This window comes from Electrophorus electricus, chromosome 22 (assembly GCF_041902795.1).
Source record: "Electrophorus electricus isolate QZ-2024a chromosome 22, ASM4190279v1, whole genome shotgun sequence".
Taxonomy (NCBI): domain Eukaryota; kingdom Metazoa; phylum Chordata; class Actinopteri; order Gymnotiformes; family Gymnotidae; genus Electrophorus; species Electrophorus electricus.
Window position 1 is genome coordinate 4172890 of NC_137518.1, and position 20334 is coordinate 4193223.

At 41.0% G+C, this 20334-nt stretch overlaps 1 protein-coding gene across 3 annotated transcripts; it reads left to right on the forward strand.

Moving 5' to 3' along the window:
- Positions 1-1562: 1562 nt before the first annotated feature.
- tasora (transcription activation suppressor a) lies at positions 1563-20272 on the forward strand. Of its 3 annotated transcripts, none has more exons than XM_081705679.1 (24): positions 1563-1983; positions 5391-5536; positions 5739-5831; positions 9032-9104; positions 9193-9284; positions 9371-9502; positions 9604-9740; positions 9836-9867; positions 10027-10132; positions 10241-10344; positions 10856-10962; positions 11627-11699; positions 11799-11876; positions 11992-12609; positions 12805-13193; positions 13899-13949; positions 14643-14769; positions 15063-16207; positions 16320-16442; positions 16588-16747; positions 17120-17228; positions 17568-17746; positions 18124-18276; positions 18503-20272. In XM_081705679.1, exons 1-24 carry the CDS (start codon positions 1713-1715, stop codon positions 19792-19794), a joined length of 5790 nt encoding a protein of 1929 aa, XP_081561805.1. In that variant the 5' UTR covers positions 1563-1712; the 3' UTR covers positions 19795-20272. The 3 variants fall into 3 exon arrangements, with proteins under 3 accessions (XP_081561805.1, XP_035376057.1, XP_081561806.1); XM_035520164.2 differs by having other exon boundaries at positions 9836-9861; XM_081705680.1 differs by lacking the exon at positions 13899-13949.
- Positions 20273-20334: the final 62 nt, after the last annotated feature.

Below are 20334 nucleotides of genomic sequence, written 5' to 3' on the forward strand. Positions count from 1 at the left end.
ATTATAAAAATGTATCACTATTAATTAGCGGAAAGCCTTAATGGTCCACTGAATAATGCATTGGTAGTCAGAGGACTTATCCCTCCTTGCAGTGTCTCAGCCACTAAATGTTTAAAGATGATCTAATGAGTGAGAGAAGATTACTACAAATCTTTTTTTTTTCTTTTTTTCTTTTAATCTCTAACTTTTTATATTAAAGCGAGTGGCTTCAGGATCAGAGTTCCTTTAAGGTTCTTAACACCGAACAGTAAGTAAATTCTTGCACTTCTAGTGCTCAATTTCATCTGTTCTTATCTAGGTGTTGGTTCCAAAGAGCAAAGCTTTTGCTGCCCTCTTGTGGCCACGTAAATATTCTTAATGGGGAAATTAATCTACATTATTAGAATTCATTACATTTTGAGATTATTTGGGATTTGGCTAGTAAAGGCAATAATACTACAACATGAATTTCCAGCATAGTTTAATAATATACCATTAGCATGTAGTGAGTATCTCACTATAACAGAAACAAAACAGAGAGTTGAGAGTAGGACAGGTAAGCGTTCAAAGAAGGTATAAAGTGTGCAAAGTAATTTGTGTTTAACTGCTGCATGTCTGTTTGTCAACCATTTGCTGGCTTTAAAAGAAGGGAAATAACTAGCATTGTCTTGAAGCCAGGCTTGCATCAGATTATATTGTTTGTCTGTACTGTGTGTGAGATTGTAGAGTTAATTAGTGCCCCAGGGAGCAACTGGGTTAATGTCAACCCCAGCGGAGTGAATCTTTGTTCAGCTGTTATTAAAAGGAAAAAAAGTCAAACCACTGTATAATTTTATATTATTAAGCCTGCTGCAGAAAAGCTTGCTCCTGAAATCCAGACATTTAACTGTCACAATAGTGACATCAGACTATAATGTTCATACTTTGGGTAAAACTATGTTGTCACATGAACAGAATGGCAAATAAAGTTACTTTTTTTTTCTGTTGTGTAGTAAATATACTGCATAGATCATACACATAATACCTCCGACCCTCTGCCCAGATTGGTTTTGGTAGGGTAGGCTATGCCTTCAGAAGTCAGGTGGCCTTGAACCTTTCAGAACACACTAGGAATTCCATGATGCAATCAGAGTCAACAAGAGAAGAACACATATGCTGCCGCTTTTCCTTTGGGTTAGTCTTCCTTGACAGGGGTTTCCCTCGAGGAAGAGGCTGGCTCATGTTTCTCTGTCTGTGCACCCTCTGGAGAGCTGCTTATGGCAGAAGCTACTTGTTCAGGAGGTTGATTGCACCAAACTAAATACGGGCTGCTTTTATGGTAGCTATTATCTCTATTTGAAATGTCTATTTAGAAGCAGCGTCACTTATATCAGAATAAACGCCATGCCAATTATCAAGTTCAAACTACCATTTTGCCGAACAATATTGCACTGTGGCTGCTTCAGATAAGTCGATTCCAAGCGGGGTAAAACCTGCAATTATTATTTAGGTGATTTGTGGCACCTGAGTCAAAGAGCCCTCTTCTATTTAATGTGCCGAAGGGCCACACAGTGGCCACTAGAGGGCCCCATAGAAGCATCCTCCTTACGTCACACCGCACCAATGCCATGGCGGGTACGGGTTGAGAATGTGGGTTGTGTGTTGTGTTAAGTGGACAGCCACACTGGAAGGTTTCGCGGTGCGGTGGAAAAGACGCTTTTGGGTAATGTCTGAGGTTCACGAATAGTTTCGAAATGGAATGTCGTAGCGGCAGAGTCGGCGAGAGGCACCCGCGGGGTGGAAGTGCTCAGGAGCCGTCGCACGCCGCGAATTCCTCGAACCAAGATGGCGAACGTTCAGATTGTGAAGAAGAACTGGCATCCCAGTTTCAGGACGGTCCAGAGACGCAGAAGGGCAGAGGCTCTGACGCGAAAGGCATTAGCTCTTCCACAGTGCCTGCCAAATTAGCCGAGGAACCGCCGCGGCTCAACTTTCAGATTCCGAGGAGGAACAAAGAAAAGAGAGGTGCTTTCTCGCTTGCGTTTAGCCTGAGGGCTACGTGTTGGAGGGGCTGTGTTTTGAACATTTTGCGACGGGATTGCGTTAGGCCGTTAACTCTACTTTCTGAGAGTCGGGCAGCTAGCTAGCGTCCTAGACTTCCCTACATCATATCGGCAGTTGTTTAGCTAGCCAGCCAGCCAGCCAACAGGTTTAACCTACATACATCAAGGTAGCTAACACGGTGTCTTCTAGACACATGGCTGGCTGTTTGCGTGCGAGTGACATATTTTTATTTTTCAAATATCCAGCTCTTTACCGTGAGCCCCCCTTTTTTATGGACGTGCCATGGGACAGGTGGCCTCTTACGCCACACCCGTTTACACCTGGGTAGATAGTGTTGTCATCGTTGCCACACAGTCACGTTAACGACAGTCAAAAATCCTGCAAGGTGGAACAATAACTGCCTGCAAAAATCATAGATTTCAAGGAGCCTGCAGATTTGGCCCATGTCACCAGCTGTTAATACTTTTGTGGGGGAGACTTATGAAATTGTTAATGTGCAAACCTCCTGTATATTGGTCATGTAGTTGGTACTGATTGTAGCCTTGATGAAGCAGACGCCTTTGTTATACCTGAGAAATGATGGCAACAATGTGGGTTTTTAGTTTTGTTTTTTTTTTTGTTTTGTTTTTTTTTTTGCTTTGCTTTTTCACCATTTGCATATATTGGATTCTGGTAGTGTAGTGCAAAAATGTCATCCTCTTTTATTTAACTTAATATCTTGGAGTATATTCTTATGATGTTCTGAAATTGGGTGTGCCAAGATTGTCCTGTGCTCTGTATGCACCATCAGAAACTCCACTTTCTCAAAGCCAGTTCTGTAGTCATGCTTATGAGGCTACAAATCAAGCCGAAGTCTTTTTAAATTGCTTGCCACAACTTTATTGTACAAAGAAAGCTAACTTAACTGTCAAAAAATGATTCAACCATAGCTCATGGTACTTGTAACTTACTGTCTGGAAACCAATCAAATGGGTACTCTAAAAGAATCAACTTCAACAAATGTAAACAAGTTAAGATGGCATTCTATACACGTTTGAGTTATTTTTTTTCTATCTTGTTCTCTTGTACTGTGGCACGTGACTCCTCAAACATGCTGGCATGTTGCCGCTTATTTACAACTCTGACCTACTTGTTGGTAGGGTTTTTTATTTATTTATTCATTTTATTTTTCTTTTTTTAAAATATGCCCTCACCCACTTGCTTCACTGTTTCCCTCAGGAATCCCTAATGCCATCCTAAGGGCTTAGTAGCTCTTCCAATACTGTATTAATTGAAGTTAGATGAGCAAACAGAGGAGTGAGAGAATAGGTGAACACAGTTCAGCCACAGAAATTGGCTAGGAGCCATTGAAGCCTAATGCTGTTTCTGTTGCTATGGCAACAACAATGGTGGGCAAACATGTTCAAGTATAACCAAACCTCCAAAAACCTAAACAAAATCTTTACTTTGACTTCAGTTGGTTATATTTATGTAGCAAACTAATTCTCAATATGAGTATCTTGAAGCTGGTTAGGTTATAAATAATGGAAAATTAAAACAAACTCACCTGATGTTCAGCTATTGCTCTGTGTCCTTGGGTGCAAATCTAACAAGCCGTGCGCTCTATTAAATCTCTGGTGTTTTTCATAAGGTTACATAAACCATAACTAATATACATAAAATTGTATTTTAAAGTATTTAATGAGATTTTGTGATTGTAGCTTAATCAAAAATTTATCTACATTAGGCTGGGTAGCTCAAATCTTTACTCTGCTTTTTCTCATTTTCAAGAAGGAGGTTGGTACATCAAATTGGTAAATATGAAACTTACACAGGGAGTGGCATGTGTAAGTTTAAGACTTCCTGTTTAGCTTAGCTTTGAAACTTGTCACTTTGCTCTCTTTTCTTTACTGTTTTTATTTATTATTTAGGGATAGTGCTGAAATCCTAAAGATACAGGGCACCCTGTGGTGAAGATTACATTTTTAAAAAGTTGTTTAGATAGTCTTGCTGCATGTCCCCCTCCCCCCACCTTATTTATATCAGAAACTACATCTGCCTGTCGCAAAATAGAAGTGTAGACTTGGAGGACAGGAGGAATTGGCAGCCTGTGAGGGAGGACCCCCCCCCCTGCCGATTTTTTTGTGGGGGTCTATTATTGAAGAGGGGAAATACAAAGAATGCAGATCACAGATAAAGTAGTAATATGCCACCTGAACTTACAAAGAGATCATTATCAGTAATATAATTGAGAACTGAATAGATTTGTGGATCTTTGAGTGAAGCTTTTAAGATAGTTTCTGGGCATAGATCAACATTCTTGCTAAGTTTTAATAATCCTGAAGCCTTTCTTAGATAAAGTTTAAACTTGGACTAAATTGTCAGTCTTGATTCACAATATGAGCTCCAGTATAAGTTTAGGACTAATGTAGATCTTGGGAACTTGCTCTTAAGATTTTGTACTGTAATCAGTGTGTATAGTTTGAGAACTGGACTGTTTAAAAAAAAAAAAAAAAAAAAAAAAAAATCATGATTGCAGATATTTGGAAAATGTGGGCTTTTGATATTGAGAACTTTTTTGGGGTGGAGGGAAGCTAAATCACTGCAGATGTATGATCAGTTGCCATGGAGAAGAATAACATGCTAATAACATGGTTCCCTGTACTTGGCAAAGAACATAAAACATGTCTCATGGTACACTTGCAGTGGAAGCTTGGGAATTAATGAATAGATGAAATTTACATCTTAATTTACCAATATGATTGTAGAACTCATGTAAGTAACTAAATAAGTAATGTGTATTACATAAGCATCAATCGACTGACCTTTAGGTGTTCGTTCAGTTTGTCAAATCAGTGAGTTTTTTTTTTCTCCATTCTTGTCTAAGTACAGGGAGGGAACTGTGTTGAAATTGTAGTGATTGACCATGCACTACAGATCTGGTAGAAGTTAGGTTGAAGAAAATGGTGGAATATTTATTTTAAATAGCTTTGGAGGGATTTGGGCAACGGTAGTGTTTTTATAAAGGTATGTGCATTTAGGTACTGATTTTAAAGACAGAATGTACCAACTTGTGTGTTATTAATTAGTTGTAAGATTGTATTTACCCTGCTACAAGTGTGATATAAAGGCCAGCATTAAGTCATCTGATATAGGTCTGTTTTATAGTTTTTCTTCATGGCTTACTTTTATTTTTGATTTAGCAGTTTAAAAGGAGCATAAATTCCCTTTCTCAATTTGTTTTTAATGTACTCTATTTCAATTTTATGGTATCTGAATAATTTAAGTATAATAAAGTAGTAACAAAAAATAGCGCGGGGGAGTCAAAGTGGTCAAAGTAGTAGGTATTTGAGTGTGGACTGTTAACTGGATGTCTTGTTTCTCTTTAGCTCTCTTCCAGTATTTGTCCTCAGACTCCAGAGAGTGTGCAGAAATTCTAAAAATAATCACCTCTAGCTACAAGGATCCCTCTTCAACTGGAAACTTTGTGTATTCCAAACCTCGCCTAGTCCACAGTGAACCTCTGGAGAAAGATGTGAGTGAAGCAAAATAAGTGACACACTTTTCATCTGTGTAGTTGGCAGAAGCACAGTTGGCAATTCTTCCACATTTAAGAAGCTGTTATATGATGTAACGTTATGAAACACAGATTTAACAGATTATTAATATATTTCATATATGGGTTGGATGAACTTGATGACAACTAATGGTTTCAAAACTGCCATGTTCCTATGCAGTTCATTGAGAAGAGAAAAGAACTGAAACAGGAAGGGCGCACTGAAAAAGAGCTCACAGAATCTTTTTGTTTCGTGCTTTGTGACACCCAGAAGGTAAGGCTCAAACATATTCAGCATGGTTCCAAACATTTGCTCACCTCTCGTTTAAATCCACCTTTCAAAAAATAACACCACAGTTAAGACGACTAACTGACATGAAAGTTCTAAGAGTGCTTTTTAGAAAGGCGTAAAAGGAAAAACGAGCAACACGTACAAGACAAAAATGAAAGGCTAGGTGTTCACGGCTCGACAGTGGCGACGATGCACACAAATACGTTTCTCATTGACTGATGTTCCAAGCCAAGGATGTTGCCAGGCAGATAAAGAAACTCCGTGGTAGTTGAGTTGATATACAGTAGCTCGTAGCAATGATTTTTAGGTCACATTTGCCATGTATATGGTTGATTTAAAAAAACAAACAAACAAACAAACAAAAAAAACCCCAAACCGTCAGGTCTTGTCCAGGGGACTGCTTCAGCTTGCGTGTAATTACGTGGCTTTCTTGACACCATCTAGTTAAGCAGTTGGTCCGACTGCCTGCCAGTTGCTCGTTTCCTTTTTCCTGGTGCCAATGGCCATGTTATTTTTCATTTTGGCTGCTTAAAATGCATAGCAACAACATTTTTTTTGGCAGGTCAATGAATAGATGATTACCTTTGCTCTGATTGGATGCTTTATGACGAGGCAACATAATGGCTTTCACAGAATCAACATTTATGGCATTTAGCTGACGCTTTTATCCAGAGACTTACAAGTATGACTGAGTACAACTTGAGCACCTGAGGGTTAAGGGCCTTGCTCAGAGGCCCAACAGTGGTAACTTGGCAGTGGTGGGTTGCTTGAACCAGCAACCTTCTGATGACAAGTCAGGTACCATAACCACTGAGCTACCACTATCAACACGTCAAAACCAGCTAACTGAGGCGCGGACCGTGAAGCGTTTGGGCATCCAACTGTTGAGCCTGCGTTGGGGGATATTTCAGTTTTCAAACAAAACTAACTGACTAAATGTCTTGATGGTTTTGTTTCCGTTAAAGTGGAAATGACTTTTTTTTTTTCTTTTTTTTTTTAAACTGATGAACTAGTCTTCTCAAATATCAATCACTTAAAAACAACTTAGAAAACTGTTGAGTGGAGATATCTAAGCAATTGAATGTAGTAGCTAGTTAGTTAGTTATGTATTGTTGATGAACTATAAATTAGAAGTTTACCATACGGGTATCAGCAAAGCATCTTGTATCTAGATTTGACACTACAGGTTTTCTTTGAATAGGAAACAGGCAGAAAAATAAAATAAATCTCCATGTAATTAAGCTGGCCTGTGGTACTAATTTTCCTTGTTTGCTTTGCTACCTAGTTACTTGGAGCTTGTTAGTGGCTAACATTGTCTATAATAGCTACTTGTTTTCGATATTAACACAAAGTAAATTTAAATTTAAATTTTGTGGCTCATTTGGCTCATTTCACTTCAACCAACAATGGGCATAAAATCGCATTGCACGTTATGGCTAGCTAGCTACTTAGAGGTGGCGTCTCGGCTTGTGATGCCAGTAGCAGGTGCAACTGCCCCTCTTTTCACTGCCAAATGCTGAGGGAAGCCTTCTCGATATTGCCCAAGGTTTGGGAAACTGTCCAGAGTGAAATGTGCAGAGCAAACTAACAACTTGTCAGGCATCCTGTTAAATACAAATTTCAGCCATGCCCATTGTCATTGTTTTTGTTCTTCACAATACATGTAGAACTGGTAGATTCAGGTGTGCAGGTCCATGTTGAGATTTCCTGGTGTAGAACTTGGGCTGGTGTATGCAAATTTTAGGGATGTAAATATTAATCGGTCAAAATTATGTAACAGTCTAGGTCTGCATCCCAAATTGCAGCCAAAAACTTATTTTTAGTACAAAGGTCACTGAGCATTCAGCTGTAATGGTCATGTGTCCGAAATGTTCCAGATTTATTTGGAAGTAGTACTAAATATGTGATAAAAATAGTATTACTACTATTACAGGTAAGCGTGTACTGCATAGTACCCGATTTTGGACTTTTTGCAGTTGGTCCAATTTGTCCATATTTTGCTTGTGCGAGACTTGCATTTGAAGGTGGTGACAGCAGAGATTGAGGTTTTTGGTGTGTCAGTTCCATGTACCAAACTCCTTATTCAACTATGCCAAGTTAAATTCAGTTTTCCATTCTCTGGCACCTCCTAATTTACACCTGTTTGCAAATGTTCCCTATTAATAACAAAATAAATACTTTTCCCCTATGTTCTCGCACTCGATTTTGGACCCAAAACAATTTATAAACTGATGTCAGAATTCATTTTACATAACACTGTTAACATCTATACAGGTTATGTGTTTTGGTTGCAAACCAAATATTACAAACTGACATGTTATCAACCTTCTGGCCATGCTTGTGAATGTGTCACTCTACCGGAGAGTAGGTCACATGAGTTGATTCATTTGCATGTGTCCTAGCATTCTTTGCCAGACATAAAATCTGTTCATCTTTTTAAAGTCTTTTAAAAAAAATTGTAGTAGTAGCGATAATAAATCCAGTCCTTTCTGTTGTATAATTTCCAACTGACCATAGATTACAGTGCTTGTACAAAGGAAAAGGTTAAGTGAAGGAAAAGCCATAAATCATGTGGCAATTGCCTGGTTGAAAGTAATTGAATGATGATGCTTTTTCTTAATTTAGTCATTTAATTATTGCAGTGTCTGACGGTGTTGGTCAGCTCAAAGCTAGTGCATAGCCAAAGTACTTGTTATAAATGTGAAATATAGAAGCACACTGAAACTTAAGAGAAAAAATATTTGTGTACTGAAAAATGTGTACACATCAATTTGCAACAAGAAGAGAAACCATTTTACCTGCCTGTGCTTAAGGCAAGATTTACATCTATGGATCATTGACAGCTTTCAAATGCAAGAGAACCTTAGGCTAGTGCACGGTTCGATGAGTGAATTTAATTAGTAACTTTAAATAAAAAAAACCCTACTTTGATTCAGTCCCGTCTTTTGCTTTATTTCCAGCCAACCATATATTAGAATGCTTGTACAAAGGAAAAGGTTAAGTGAAGGAAAAGCCATAAATCATGTGCCAATTTGGTGATTGAAAGCAATAGAATAATGATGCTTAATATCGTCAGTCATGTAAATTATTGCATTATTTTGATGACATTTGTCAGCTGGGACTCCACAGTGGTACAGAGAACAACAATGAATGTTGTTTAACTTTTCCTGTTTGTATTTCAGGTCCCTTTAGTGTGTGAGCGAGGCTTGTCAGTTGGAAGCAGCTGGATGAACATTTTGGGGAATCCTTCTAAAGGTAAAGCTAGAAAATGAATGTTTTATCATTAAACTAATAGCATGCGTATATATTAATATGAACATTATTTATCTTTTCACATTTATAGGCGTTTACCTGTGTCAGTTCTCTGACTTACTCCAGATTAGTCCTTATGACCCAGGCTCCACTGGAGAGATGATCGTTTTTAAAGTAATAAAGGTAGAGATTTTCTGCTGTGGCTCAAGAATTGCAGATTAAATGCTGCCATGTCAGTTGTAAGCAAGTGTTGAATCCTCTGTGTTTAGGGGAAAGTAAAGAGTATACATGACAACATGTCGAGATGTTTGGACCCTACGCCCAAATTTGACAGCCATTTCTCAAAGAACGCTAACCGAGTGACCTCCCTGCAGTCATACAGGGCCTTTGAGTACACTCAGGTAGAGTTTTGGTCCAGGATGAAAAAAGTAATTGGATGACTTTTTCATTTGTTTATAGGTACTTGTTTTAACTTTTTTCTCCTTGTCTTGGGTCTTCACAGCAATATTTCTATGAATATGTGGATTATGAGCTCACATCCAGGCCACGGCATGTGTGCCCATATGCTGTGGTTTGCTTTCAGTTCAAAGCCAAAGAGGTCACAGCAGTGGGTTCCAAGCCACTGTTACCTTTGCAAAGGTATCCTGTATACAACACTGTAAACTGGATATGTTGATTCCTAAGATTATGAAGTGGGTATTTAAATGATGATCTGCATTTTGTTTGTTCTATAGGTCCAACAGCCTGCCATTAGGAACAGGTAGAGGTCTGCTCTAGTTTTGTATTTAAAGGAAAAAAAAAACCTTGTGAGGTGTTACACATTGTGTTGTATGTTGTGCACCACAAAAGTTCACTTAAATTTTGCTGAAGTAAATCTAGTTCAACTTAAAGTTCTGAACCAATTACTTCCCTTCTATTGTCTTAGAGAAGCGCAGTTATATTGTCTGGAGGGGGCAGTTTTTTAATGCTGGGAAGGAAGTGTATCAAACAAGTCTTCGGTCCCTTTTGCAACCTTTTCTACCTTTCAGACTGTGAGTTCCTTCATTTACTAGAACCATCCGCTTGCCCTTAGTTGCCTTTCTTGTTTTGATGCAGATAACGCAGATATTGGTTTTACAGGTGTTTATTTTATGTTGCAGACCAGATAGGTTGGAGATTGGCAAAGTTATGAGACTGGACCAAATAAAGGGGCTGATTCCATCTTCTCTCTTCTCCTGGGATCTTTACTCTGGCAGCCATGAAGGTAAGATTTAAATCACTATATCTGTGTTTGTGGCTTTAGGTACAGTGGGACTTGATCACATTCTGAAATTCCTGCACACATTTTTAACAAGAGAGCAACTGGCAGCTTGTTCTGTTCATACTGGTACTGGAGTTTTCATCAATTGGTTTTGGAGGATTTAAGCCCGCTTACTCGGGCTTGTGTGACGTTAAATCGTGCTCTCATGAAACAAAAATAGATTTGCTAGCTTTTGCGTTTGCGTTGGTGGAAGGCCTGCAGAAGCATTCGTAGGTAACGCTGCAGGCTGTAATGTCTCATCCCGATTGTGGCACTAATGCGGGAGACATTAGCTGTTTGCTCATTGCTGCTGGGCTAGTTACCGACAGAATACACCCCCCCCCCCCCCCCCCCCCCGATTTGAGATGTCTCACAGAATGTGTTGTGGATTGATTGCTGTTGCTCATTTGGATTCGGAGGTAGACGAAACATTTGCTGAGGTTCTAGGCCGGTACATGACTTTTTTGTTTTGCAGTGTTCAAGAAGGGCCTGCACTGCAGTCTGTTTGAAGTGGTGGAGGAGAAAAACAAATCCGGGGAGAGCTTGGCTGAACTGTTCCAGAAACTTGAAGATGAGGGATTGGTAAGTCTTTGTATTGAAGCTCGTACTCCAGTGCTGATATTTATTGAATTGCCGTATAAAATTTAAATGTGAATGAGGCCTTTTCTAAAACCATTCCTGTTGGTCAGTAAAAATCAGCACTGGAGTACGAGTGCTTGAGTTCTTGTTGCTAATAAAAGCAGCCGCATTTGTGGATGAACAAGTGAGCCTGCATTTCACTCTTTTCTGGTGTGTATTGTTTATTGGAATGTGATGGAAACAACAACAAAAAACCCCACAGATTGTTGATCAAATTTGGTTGTGGTGTTTGGGAATATGCAGAACATAATACCGAAAAGAATTTTAGTTCTGTTTGAGTTCGGTAATGGCCTGTGCGTGCTGGTAAACTGCTGGATATAAAAGAAGCTGAGAACTGATGCTGTATGTGAATCAGGCAGTCATGACTAGAGTATGAAGACGAGCTGGTATTTTAAGACACTGTCTTAGGTGTGAAGTACCACTTAACCTAGGTGCTCTGCCTGTGTTCATTTTAGGCTAGAAGTTCAAACGATTTATATTCAAAATGATCAATGATCTTGGTTAAGTTTCTTTAAGGTTTTAATTAAATATAAGTCTGATCAATAGTTTATTTAATAATAATTAACCTGGGACCTAACTAAGATTATCACTTATCCATAATGTGCAGGTGTTGGTGAATTCGTTGAGCGACAATGGTTTTCTTTTCCTGCTGTCTTCAGAACAAATGTCCAACACAAGTGGTATGTGGCCTTAAAATAATAAAATATCCAGTATCTATTTGTAATTTGACAGTTTGATTTCTTAAAAAAAAAAAAAAAATCTTGTTTCTAAATTTCAAGAACGCCGTGCTGGTTGGAAAAAATCGTGTCTACAAGCACTTTTTATCTACCGTGGTGCACGGGATGTGTCAAAATTCTGTGAGTAACGATGAAGCATATATTAAGCCACAATTGGCCATTGCCATTGTTTTTATGGACAACGGTCAAGTGATTAGAAAATGTATTTGATCCACTGATCTTTCTGGCTGTGAAGCATGCAGACCCCATTCTACCTGCCAGCCCTTGATGCCCTTGCCTCAGGACCCTGCCATGCCACGTCTGGGGTGCTTCATTCCTGCATTCCACTACGCCCTCAACAAAGTGCGCGCTAACCCTCCGGCCATCCTCAGCGCCGGCGTGGAGCAGCAGGCTTACGACTACCTCAGCTCCCTGCGCGAGGGCAAGCTCGTTCAGCGTGCCCGGCTAGACTACGATCACAAGCTGGATGAGCGGGAGAAGCTCTTCCCTGCACCACGGCAAAAGTACAACTGGGAAAGCTACGTGCGCTCCTACTTCTATGCTCCCGGCATGTTCACCATGCCTGTGGAGAAAGCCAAGAACATGGTGGATCTCCTCTGGTGTCCTCCTGAGGCCTGCATGGAGATTCAAGATGGAAACGAGGCTCCAGCTGACCCAGAGAGACTGAAGGAACTTCTAAAGCTTATTCAAATGAATAAAAATCTAAAGGTAGCCAAGCAAGAGAAGAAAGGGTTAGAAGAAGGTGCCTTGGACGCTCACGGTGTAAAAAGGAAGTTGGAGGAAGAAGAACATGAGATCAGTCCCAAATTTCAGAAGATGGCTTCACTTGACAGTGGAGAAATTGGAGGAGAAGGTATGCAGTCCATGCAGGAGAAATCCTGCTAAAAGTGGTTGCTAATTTGTGATTGTGATCAGTTGATTTTTTTTATCATTGGAGTAGTTGCGTAATTGTCAGATGTTATGTATAAAGAGGAAAAGTCATATAGCTGCAGTTAAGGACAAATGTGGTGGGGTGTGGGGTTTCTTTTCTATCTTTTCCTGCTTTAAGTTAAGGAGCTCCAGTCATGTCCGTTTCCGGTTGACATGCTGTGCTGTGCTGGCCTTCAAGACACGGACCTGAGGAAGGACAAGGCTCAGGGTGCACTGAAGGTGGTGCAGCTGCTGGACAGGCTCAGCAAAACTACCCAGGACACAGACCTGAGGAAGGACCGAACACAGGGTGCCATGGTCATGAAAATGCTGGAGAACCTGGATAAAACACTACCTGGCTCGTCTGTGGTCGGCGCTGAGCGGCAAGAGCTGGGGGAGAGTGGAGAGGACACAGCTGCTCTCTATGATAGCATGACCAGACTCGGCCTCCCCACTAACTGCGACATCGACCTTCGGAATCAATTTGTAGATGACGATCAAGAAGCACAAGGGAAGAATGATCTTGAGGTATTGTGTTCTAAATGTATTGTGTAGTATTAATTGCGCATAGACATAGCAACTCATGATATTGGAAAGGTTATGAAGTTCAGGTTCTTTACAGTTTTAAAGGATAAGATTGTTATTCAATAAGATTGTTATTCAAGTTTTCACATCATTGATAATTGTACTTCAACTTGCTGTTCCTTTAAAGCTGGTCACTGGGTTTAAATGTGTTCCTATGGGGACAGTTATTTAAGTCTTAAAAAAAAAAAACCTAGATTTTTTTTTTTTTTTTTTTTTTGAAGACAGGAAACTCGCAGTACAGTCATGCGTGTTGGTGTTCTAGGGGGAGGGGGGCTTTCAGAAGACATTGTTGCCTTTTTAACATGTACACAAGTTTATAAATTGTTGGGTGCAATTGCAAGAACTTTGCAGAAAAAGAGATTTTGGAAGATTGTGGTAGGCTAAAGTTTACTGTGCATATTTGAATGGGGCCAGTGATAGTATATTGCACTGTACGAAACGGACAAGATGGGGCCCTGTGCTCTGGAAAGGCTTTGATTCCGCTGTGTCTACTGTACACAGACACGTAATGCACTCAAGTCAGGTAAAACCCTTTTTAAATGTTACATCAGCAACACCTTAATTTCCTTTACAATGCGAAGTCTGACAGAGATGGCTTTCACATGGAAGCTTGAGGAAAGCCATTGGTGCAGTGTTTAATTTTTACAGAGGAAGACGGGAAGAGACGTGGGTAACAGGGCGCAGGTGCAGGCTGGAAAGGTGGGTTTTTTTTTTCTAGTCCAGCAAGGAGAATTCTCTTGGTGGGGGAAATTAACTTTAGATAAATTATGTGAAACAGCATGGTATTTGTCTATACCCTTTTGGCAAAGTTAAATGTTGTGCTGATTTAAAGACGTTTTCAAGAATATGAGAATTAAATTAGGTCACAGGCAGCACAATGATTGCTATGCTGTTTCACACAGTTGTTTCACATGTAACATGGGTTTTTATACCCACTTTCATAAATGTCTTGTTCTTTTCCTCTGTCTTAGTAAAATACTTGTGAATGCACTTTCAGATACAAGCCCACTGGAGACATGAACTCCAGTGTTGCATTCAACCATTATCTTTTTTCCAGATTAGATTAATTTACTATGTAAATGCTAAACTAAGTGTCAAAACATTGTATTCTTAGTCTTTTTTTTAACTTTTAACTGAAGTTTGATAAACTTCTAAAGAGTATTGTTAAATATTTAATGCAAAATGTTCTTGCACTGGTAGATGCATATTCCACGGCCAGGGTGTTTTTGTTATAATTATTGGGAAATTGTTCCGTTCCATAAGGTCAATTATGCAGTAAAAATTTCAGATCTTAAAATCTCTACTTTCTCTCTTCATTGTCTGAATTTAAAATATTAATGAATTGCAGCTGTGGGGGGTTGAGTGTGAATTAACTGAAGCTTCTCATTTCAGGATGAGACTGCTGGCAGCCTGAGCAGCCTGGAGGCATTCAGTCCATGTTCAGACACCAATGGACAGCAGCGTGGGGTGAACTTGCTTGGAGAGAAATCGATACCGTGGGTGCTAATACCCATAACAGGTATAAAAGACACATTGGTTGCAAAATATCTAAGAATGATTAGTATGATTTGAGCAGTTAGATTAGAGTACATGCTTAGTAAAAGGAACTGTTTTTGGGGAGAGGAGGAGATGAAATTACCAGGTGGTTTCTTGCTCAAGGAATTGTATGTTTTTGAGCAAAACAAAAAAGTATCAATTATGAAATAAATTGACTTTCTGACCAAGAACCTTTAGTCCTTAAGAGTGAGTCACATCTGTATAAACTGGATTAAATTCAGTCAGTGCTGTAAACAGGGCTTGCCTCATGCACAGGCCTGAAAACTGAGAGATACAGCCATCGAAAAGATGAGAGTCTGGAGGACCCTCGTTTCCTTCAAAGCCCAGTGGTCTCGACACGCTCCAGTCTGGAGAAAAAGGATCTTGTGTGTTCCGATCTGCCTGACTGCAACGATGTCCGGGCTGAACATGAGCTGGAGCCCATGGATGACCGGGACACCAACCTCACAGATGAACTGAAATTTTCCCATTCTCAGGAACAGAAGGGGACTCCACTCAGTGGTGTTGACTGCATAGTTGACAAACAAATCTCTGAATTTTCCTCTGAGGTAGAGGACCTCTTGAGAGAGGAGCGCGTGTACTACATTCCCTTCTCGAGCAGTCATGGCAACAGAAACCCACCACAGACTATGGCACAGTTCTCTGAGTATGTCTCACACTTCAACATGCCCCTACCTGTGCACAGTTACATTAACTCATTCAGAGATAGTATAAGAGTTTTCCTAGACCCCCAGCAGAGCAGGAATGGAGGAACGGCATGTGCGTTCTCAGCTTTGCCCTCTCCCACGCACTCTTCTGTTTCCCCCTCTGCTCTAGAAGCTCTTCCTTCCGACGTGCCTCTTTCCGTGTCTCCACTCGTTAGCACGCCGCTTTGCTCCCCAGTCGCTGCTTTTGCTTCGAATCCGCTGACCGGCGGCTTGCCTGCTGGCACTCACGGCCTGCTTCCTCCTCCTAATCCAACCTACGGTAGGCCAGAGCAGGCGGGGCAACCTCGCCCGGACGTCTGTAATGAGGTCCCGCCTCCGCCTTTGCTCGACATGCAAAAGACGGGCAGACAAAGTCAGGCAGAGCAGAGTGTGCTGGTCCCTGAGAGGCAGGAAAGCGGGGCTCCATGTAGATCCAGTCCAGGTGAGCCTTTAGACAGCTCGACTGCTGGTCCTGCTGAAGAAATCCAGTCTAGGTTGGGCCTGGATGTGGGCGAAAGCGTGTCCAGCGCCAGGCCGGCGAGCGCCGGCACGCCCGAGGAGCCGGCCTCCAACGCCATCAACAGTCTTCTCAGTCAGCTGCAGCCCGAGGTGTTCAGCAATCTGGTCAAGATCATTGAAGGGGTGCAAAAGAACACCGTCCACTTCTACATCCACTCAGTGGAGGAGGAGAGTGACACGTGCTGGGAAATAAAGGTACTGCTCTGTTGCCAGCACATGGTTAAATGCCTCTTGTAAGTCTTTGTACTGTATTAAGAGACATACCAAGGAGCTTTTTTTCCCTTTTCCCTCTTTGCAATGGTTCTAGGAATACCTAAAGAAGCTTGGGAATTCGGAGTGTGATCCTCAGACCTTTCTTGAGAACAAGGACAGTCAAGACAAGCTGCTTATAATCATCCAAAATGTAGACATCGCTGCCCATGTTCATAAGGTGTCAGACCTCATTTCCTGTGATTTTAGTATTGTAAAATATAAATATGCAAATGAAGTGAAACTGACATAAATGACTAGTTATAAATTAAAAGCGCACGGTTACAAGATGACTGTCTTGCACTGTTTTCCTTTTTCCCCCCTAGATACCTGCATTAGTGTCTCTAAAAAAGCTTCCATCAGTAAGCTTTGCTGGAGTAGACAGCCTTGATGACATCAAGAACCACACCTACAATGAATTATTTGTTTCTGGGGGTTTCATTGTCTCTGATGAATTTGTCCTTAACCCTGACTTCATCACCCAGGGTGAGGTCTTCTTAAACTTCGACTGCTCATCAGACATAGGAAAACTGCTAGGTGTCCATTAATTATTCAAGCCAGGACATGAATGAATAACTCATCCACCCCCCCCCCCCCCCCCCCCCCCCCCCCACCTCCATGCATGAGAAGTCATTCAGTTTTTTGACGCTTGTCAGCTCAGGTTGTGATTTGATCATGTAGCCTTACTAAGGCTATGCCTCAAGGTGTCGTTTTCTACCATCAGTACTGAGCTAAGAAAGTGATTAACTTAGTCTGCAGCATCTTTTGCCCACTTTGGATAACTGTTGTAATAAATTATATATTTGGAATGTTTGTTGGTAAATTCTTTAAAACGAACCCCCTGCTTATCTTTTATAGACAAACTTCAAGCTCTTCTCCAATATCTTGAGGAGCTTAATACACCAGAGAGTCCGTGGAGATGGCGGGTGCACTGTAAAACTCACAAAAAGGTCAAAGAGCAAAGCAGGTTTGTCTGACTCAAAATCTTACACTTGCCTTCACAAATGAAATGAGGTTTGCTCAGAGGTATTCTTCCCCTTTTGATTAAAAGGATACTGTATGATCATACTGCTGGACATACCAGAGAGCCTACATTATTGTCTATTTGGTCATACAACATTGTTGGCTTCATTACAAAGTTGATCATACAACGTTAAAATTGTTTTTATATGGCCCACACTTTCCGGCACTAATGAGATGAGACGTAATGCACGACTGCTATGTTAATGGATTTTTATTAAACACCCAGACTATATAAAGTATGTGCTCAGTTTTCTTATATTAATGTGTACTTTAAATATCTTAGGTCCAGTAGTGAAGCCCTGAGTGTCCTGAACCTTCTCACAATGTACCACAAGAAACAAATTGTTGAGTTTCTCTCATACCATGAATGTGATGCACAGTCACACCAAGCACCGGACCTGGACTGTCTGGTGAAGCTCCAAGCTCAAAACATCAGACAGCGCCATGTTATATTTCTCACAGGTGCGCTTCTGTTCTTCTCAATGTTCTGGTCCTTATTTCTAGGTGAAAAGAAGCCTAAAGCCACAGCATTGTAGCTTGTAGGCTATGTTGTACTAGTGCCATCCTTGACTTTGCAATGATCATGCCTTTTATTGAAAAGAACACAACTTGTACATGCATTTCATTTAGTGAACTCTGAACTGATGTTCAGGTGGCTGTGGTGGTTTGTCAGTTCTTCATTTAAGAAGCTGAAGCTTTAATGGTGTTGGTATAAGATTAAGATATCTGCATTAGGAGGTGGTTTGTATTAGCATGAATATCGTGAGGAGTGAACGAAATCGGATTGTTTTTACATTCTCATGTTTTTAATTCCTATGCTTTTAAACCTTGTTCAACAGAACGTCGTTTTGAGATGTTTCCACATTATTCAAGCAGTGGTGTAGTTATTGCAAACATCGATGATGTACTGTATAATATGGCCAGTCTGATTGGAGAAGCTAGTGACAAACACCATTCTTCAGACTTGCCTTCCTGTCCTGCATCACCAACATGTAAGCCATCTTTAGACCACACAAAAAATGGTTTCGTTCATTATCCTGTTCTCACTTACGTTTGGGTATATTCAAAACTAAAGATTTACTAGTTGGTATCTCTTGTTGCACAGGGTGTAATACCTTTGATGACCTGTTCATTTTTATGTAGGACATGTTCACATTTCTAGATACCTGCAAGATGCTTAATCAACTTTACTCAAATACTGCTGTGTTCTTCATTTAGTGAGGGAGGAAGACATGGACTCTGACATTGAGCATTCAGCCAGAAGGGAGTCTACCCTCCAAGACAGAACCACTGCTTGTACAGACCCTAGTCTTGGAGCTGATCCACACCCATGTGTATCCCACCATACAGTGGAAGACAAAGTCTCCACCAATGAGGCACAAAAGGCATTAGATTTTGAGGCTTTGAAAGCAGCGATTTCTCAGTTCCGGGTGGCTAGAATGCAAGCAAACTCTACTCCAGGCCAACTGTCACCTAGAGCTCTCCCAATCAATCCCCATCAAAGTCTTCTCAATCAGGGTGACATGGCTCCAACACAACCTCAGAGCTCTTCAAACGATGGAAGTCTTTCCAGTCTGTCTGCTTCCTCATTTCTTCCTCATGCCCATCTGCATTTAGACCAAATGCAGAAAGAGCATCATTTTATTTTGGAATCTGCAACTGAAGCCCAAGCACATGGGGCTGGGGCTGGGCCTGGTCAAGTAGAAATGGGATCTACTGCAGAATGCGCTACCGTGTCTCTGGATGGGCCTCAAGTTGAAATTTGTCCCAAAACAAATGATGTCTTGCAGCTGTCTGTTCATGGCATGGTTGAGCCGGCAACCCATGTACTTTCCGCTGGAGTGAGTTTTGCTGCTGCTACAGACACGCAGCCTACTTGGAATCGCACAACCAAAACTGACATCTCTACTGAAACACCAGCAAGTCCAGCAGTCTGCAGGACTGAGGGTGACTGTGGTCAGGATAAGCCTGCATTGGAAATGGCCACCACGAACAACCCAGTGCTTACTACCAGCTCAACAAATGACCAATCTAAAGACAGCACTGTTTCCACAGCTAATGGCAAGCACAACAGCCGAGCTGGCCTACTTCCAGTGCCTGGAACTGTGGCTTATGGAATGAATAATGCTTTAGCTGGGGTGGACCGGATGGTGCTGCCGGGCAGCAGTTTGTGGCCCACACCTCAACGCCCCATGGGTCTAAACAGTCATGGACATCTCTCTCAGAATGGTGCTATTGGAGTGAGGTCACAGATTTTGAACAGATCCATGACGAGCAGCTTAGGTATGGTTACACAGTCAGGGCTAAGGGGGCTCTTCCCCAACAGTAGCATGCAGGTGGCCTGGAACGGCTTGGCGCAAGGGACGTCAAATGTTTGGGGCATTCAGCAGGGTATGGGAATAAGACAGGTTCACAGGACTCAGTTTATCCAGAGCTACACCTGGCAAGGGAATCCCTCTTTCCAAGGAAACGGATATCCTCATCGTAGGGGAGGCTACGGTGGCTGGTGAGCCAGTGTCACTTGTAAATAGAAGTCTTGATGTTTGCCCCTTTTTTTTTTTCTTTTCAGAGGAGGGGGGGGGGGGGGAATACTCCAGTCAGTACTGTTATACACAACCCTGTATCATTTAACATTTTGTATAGACCACTCTTTGTATTTGAAAATTTTGTTAGTAAAATTGTCTGGTTTACCTTTTCATTTTGGAAAACACTACAGGCAAAAGATAAGCCCCTGATTTTATTATATATATATTTTTTTAGGATAAAGTTGTAAAACAAGTGCAATGAAACCACCATAACTTCTGTCTGTCTCTGACTAGGAATAATTTTCTTTACTTGTTGAAATATTTAACATTGATACTGCATAGTTTGTGTTGGTCTTGAATTCCAATCTGGAACAGCTACAATTGGCAGGGATGTTTAATGCATTTCATTATCAAGTTCCAGAATGCTCTTTTAATAAACTCTAGCACCAGTGGTGACATTTTAGCCATTCATGCTCAAGTTAAAACTATTATGGAGTACTAGGAAAACATACTGACAGCTTTAAC

What these genes read in the sequence shown, in the direction of transcription:
- tasora (XM_081705679.1), top strand. Translation starts at nt 1,713, where the DNA reads ATGGAATGTCGTAGCGGCAGAGTCGGCGAGAGGCACCCGCGGGGTGGA. An exon ending in CGCAGGTGCAGGCTGGAAAG is followed by an intron (nt 13,950 to 14,642) that starts GTGGGTTTTTTT and finishes TTCTCATTTCAG; the next exon opens with GATGAGACTGCTGGCAGCCT. An exon ending in CCCTGACTTCATCACCCAGG is followed by an intron (nt 16,748 to 17,119) that starts GTGAGGTCTTCT and finishes TATCTTTTATAG; the next exon opens with ACAAACTTCAAGCTCTTCTC.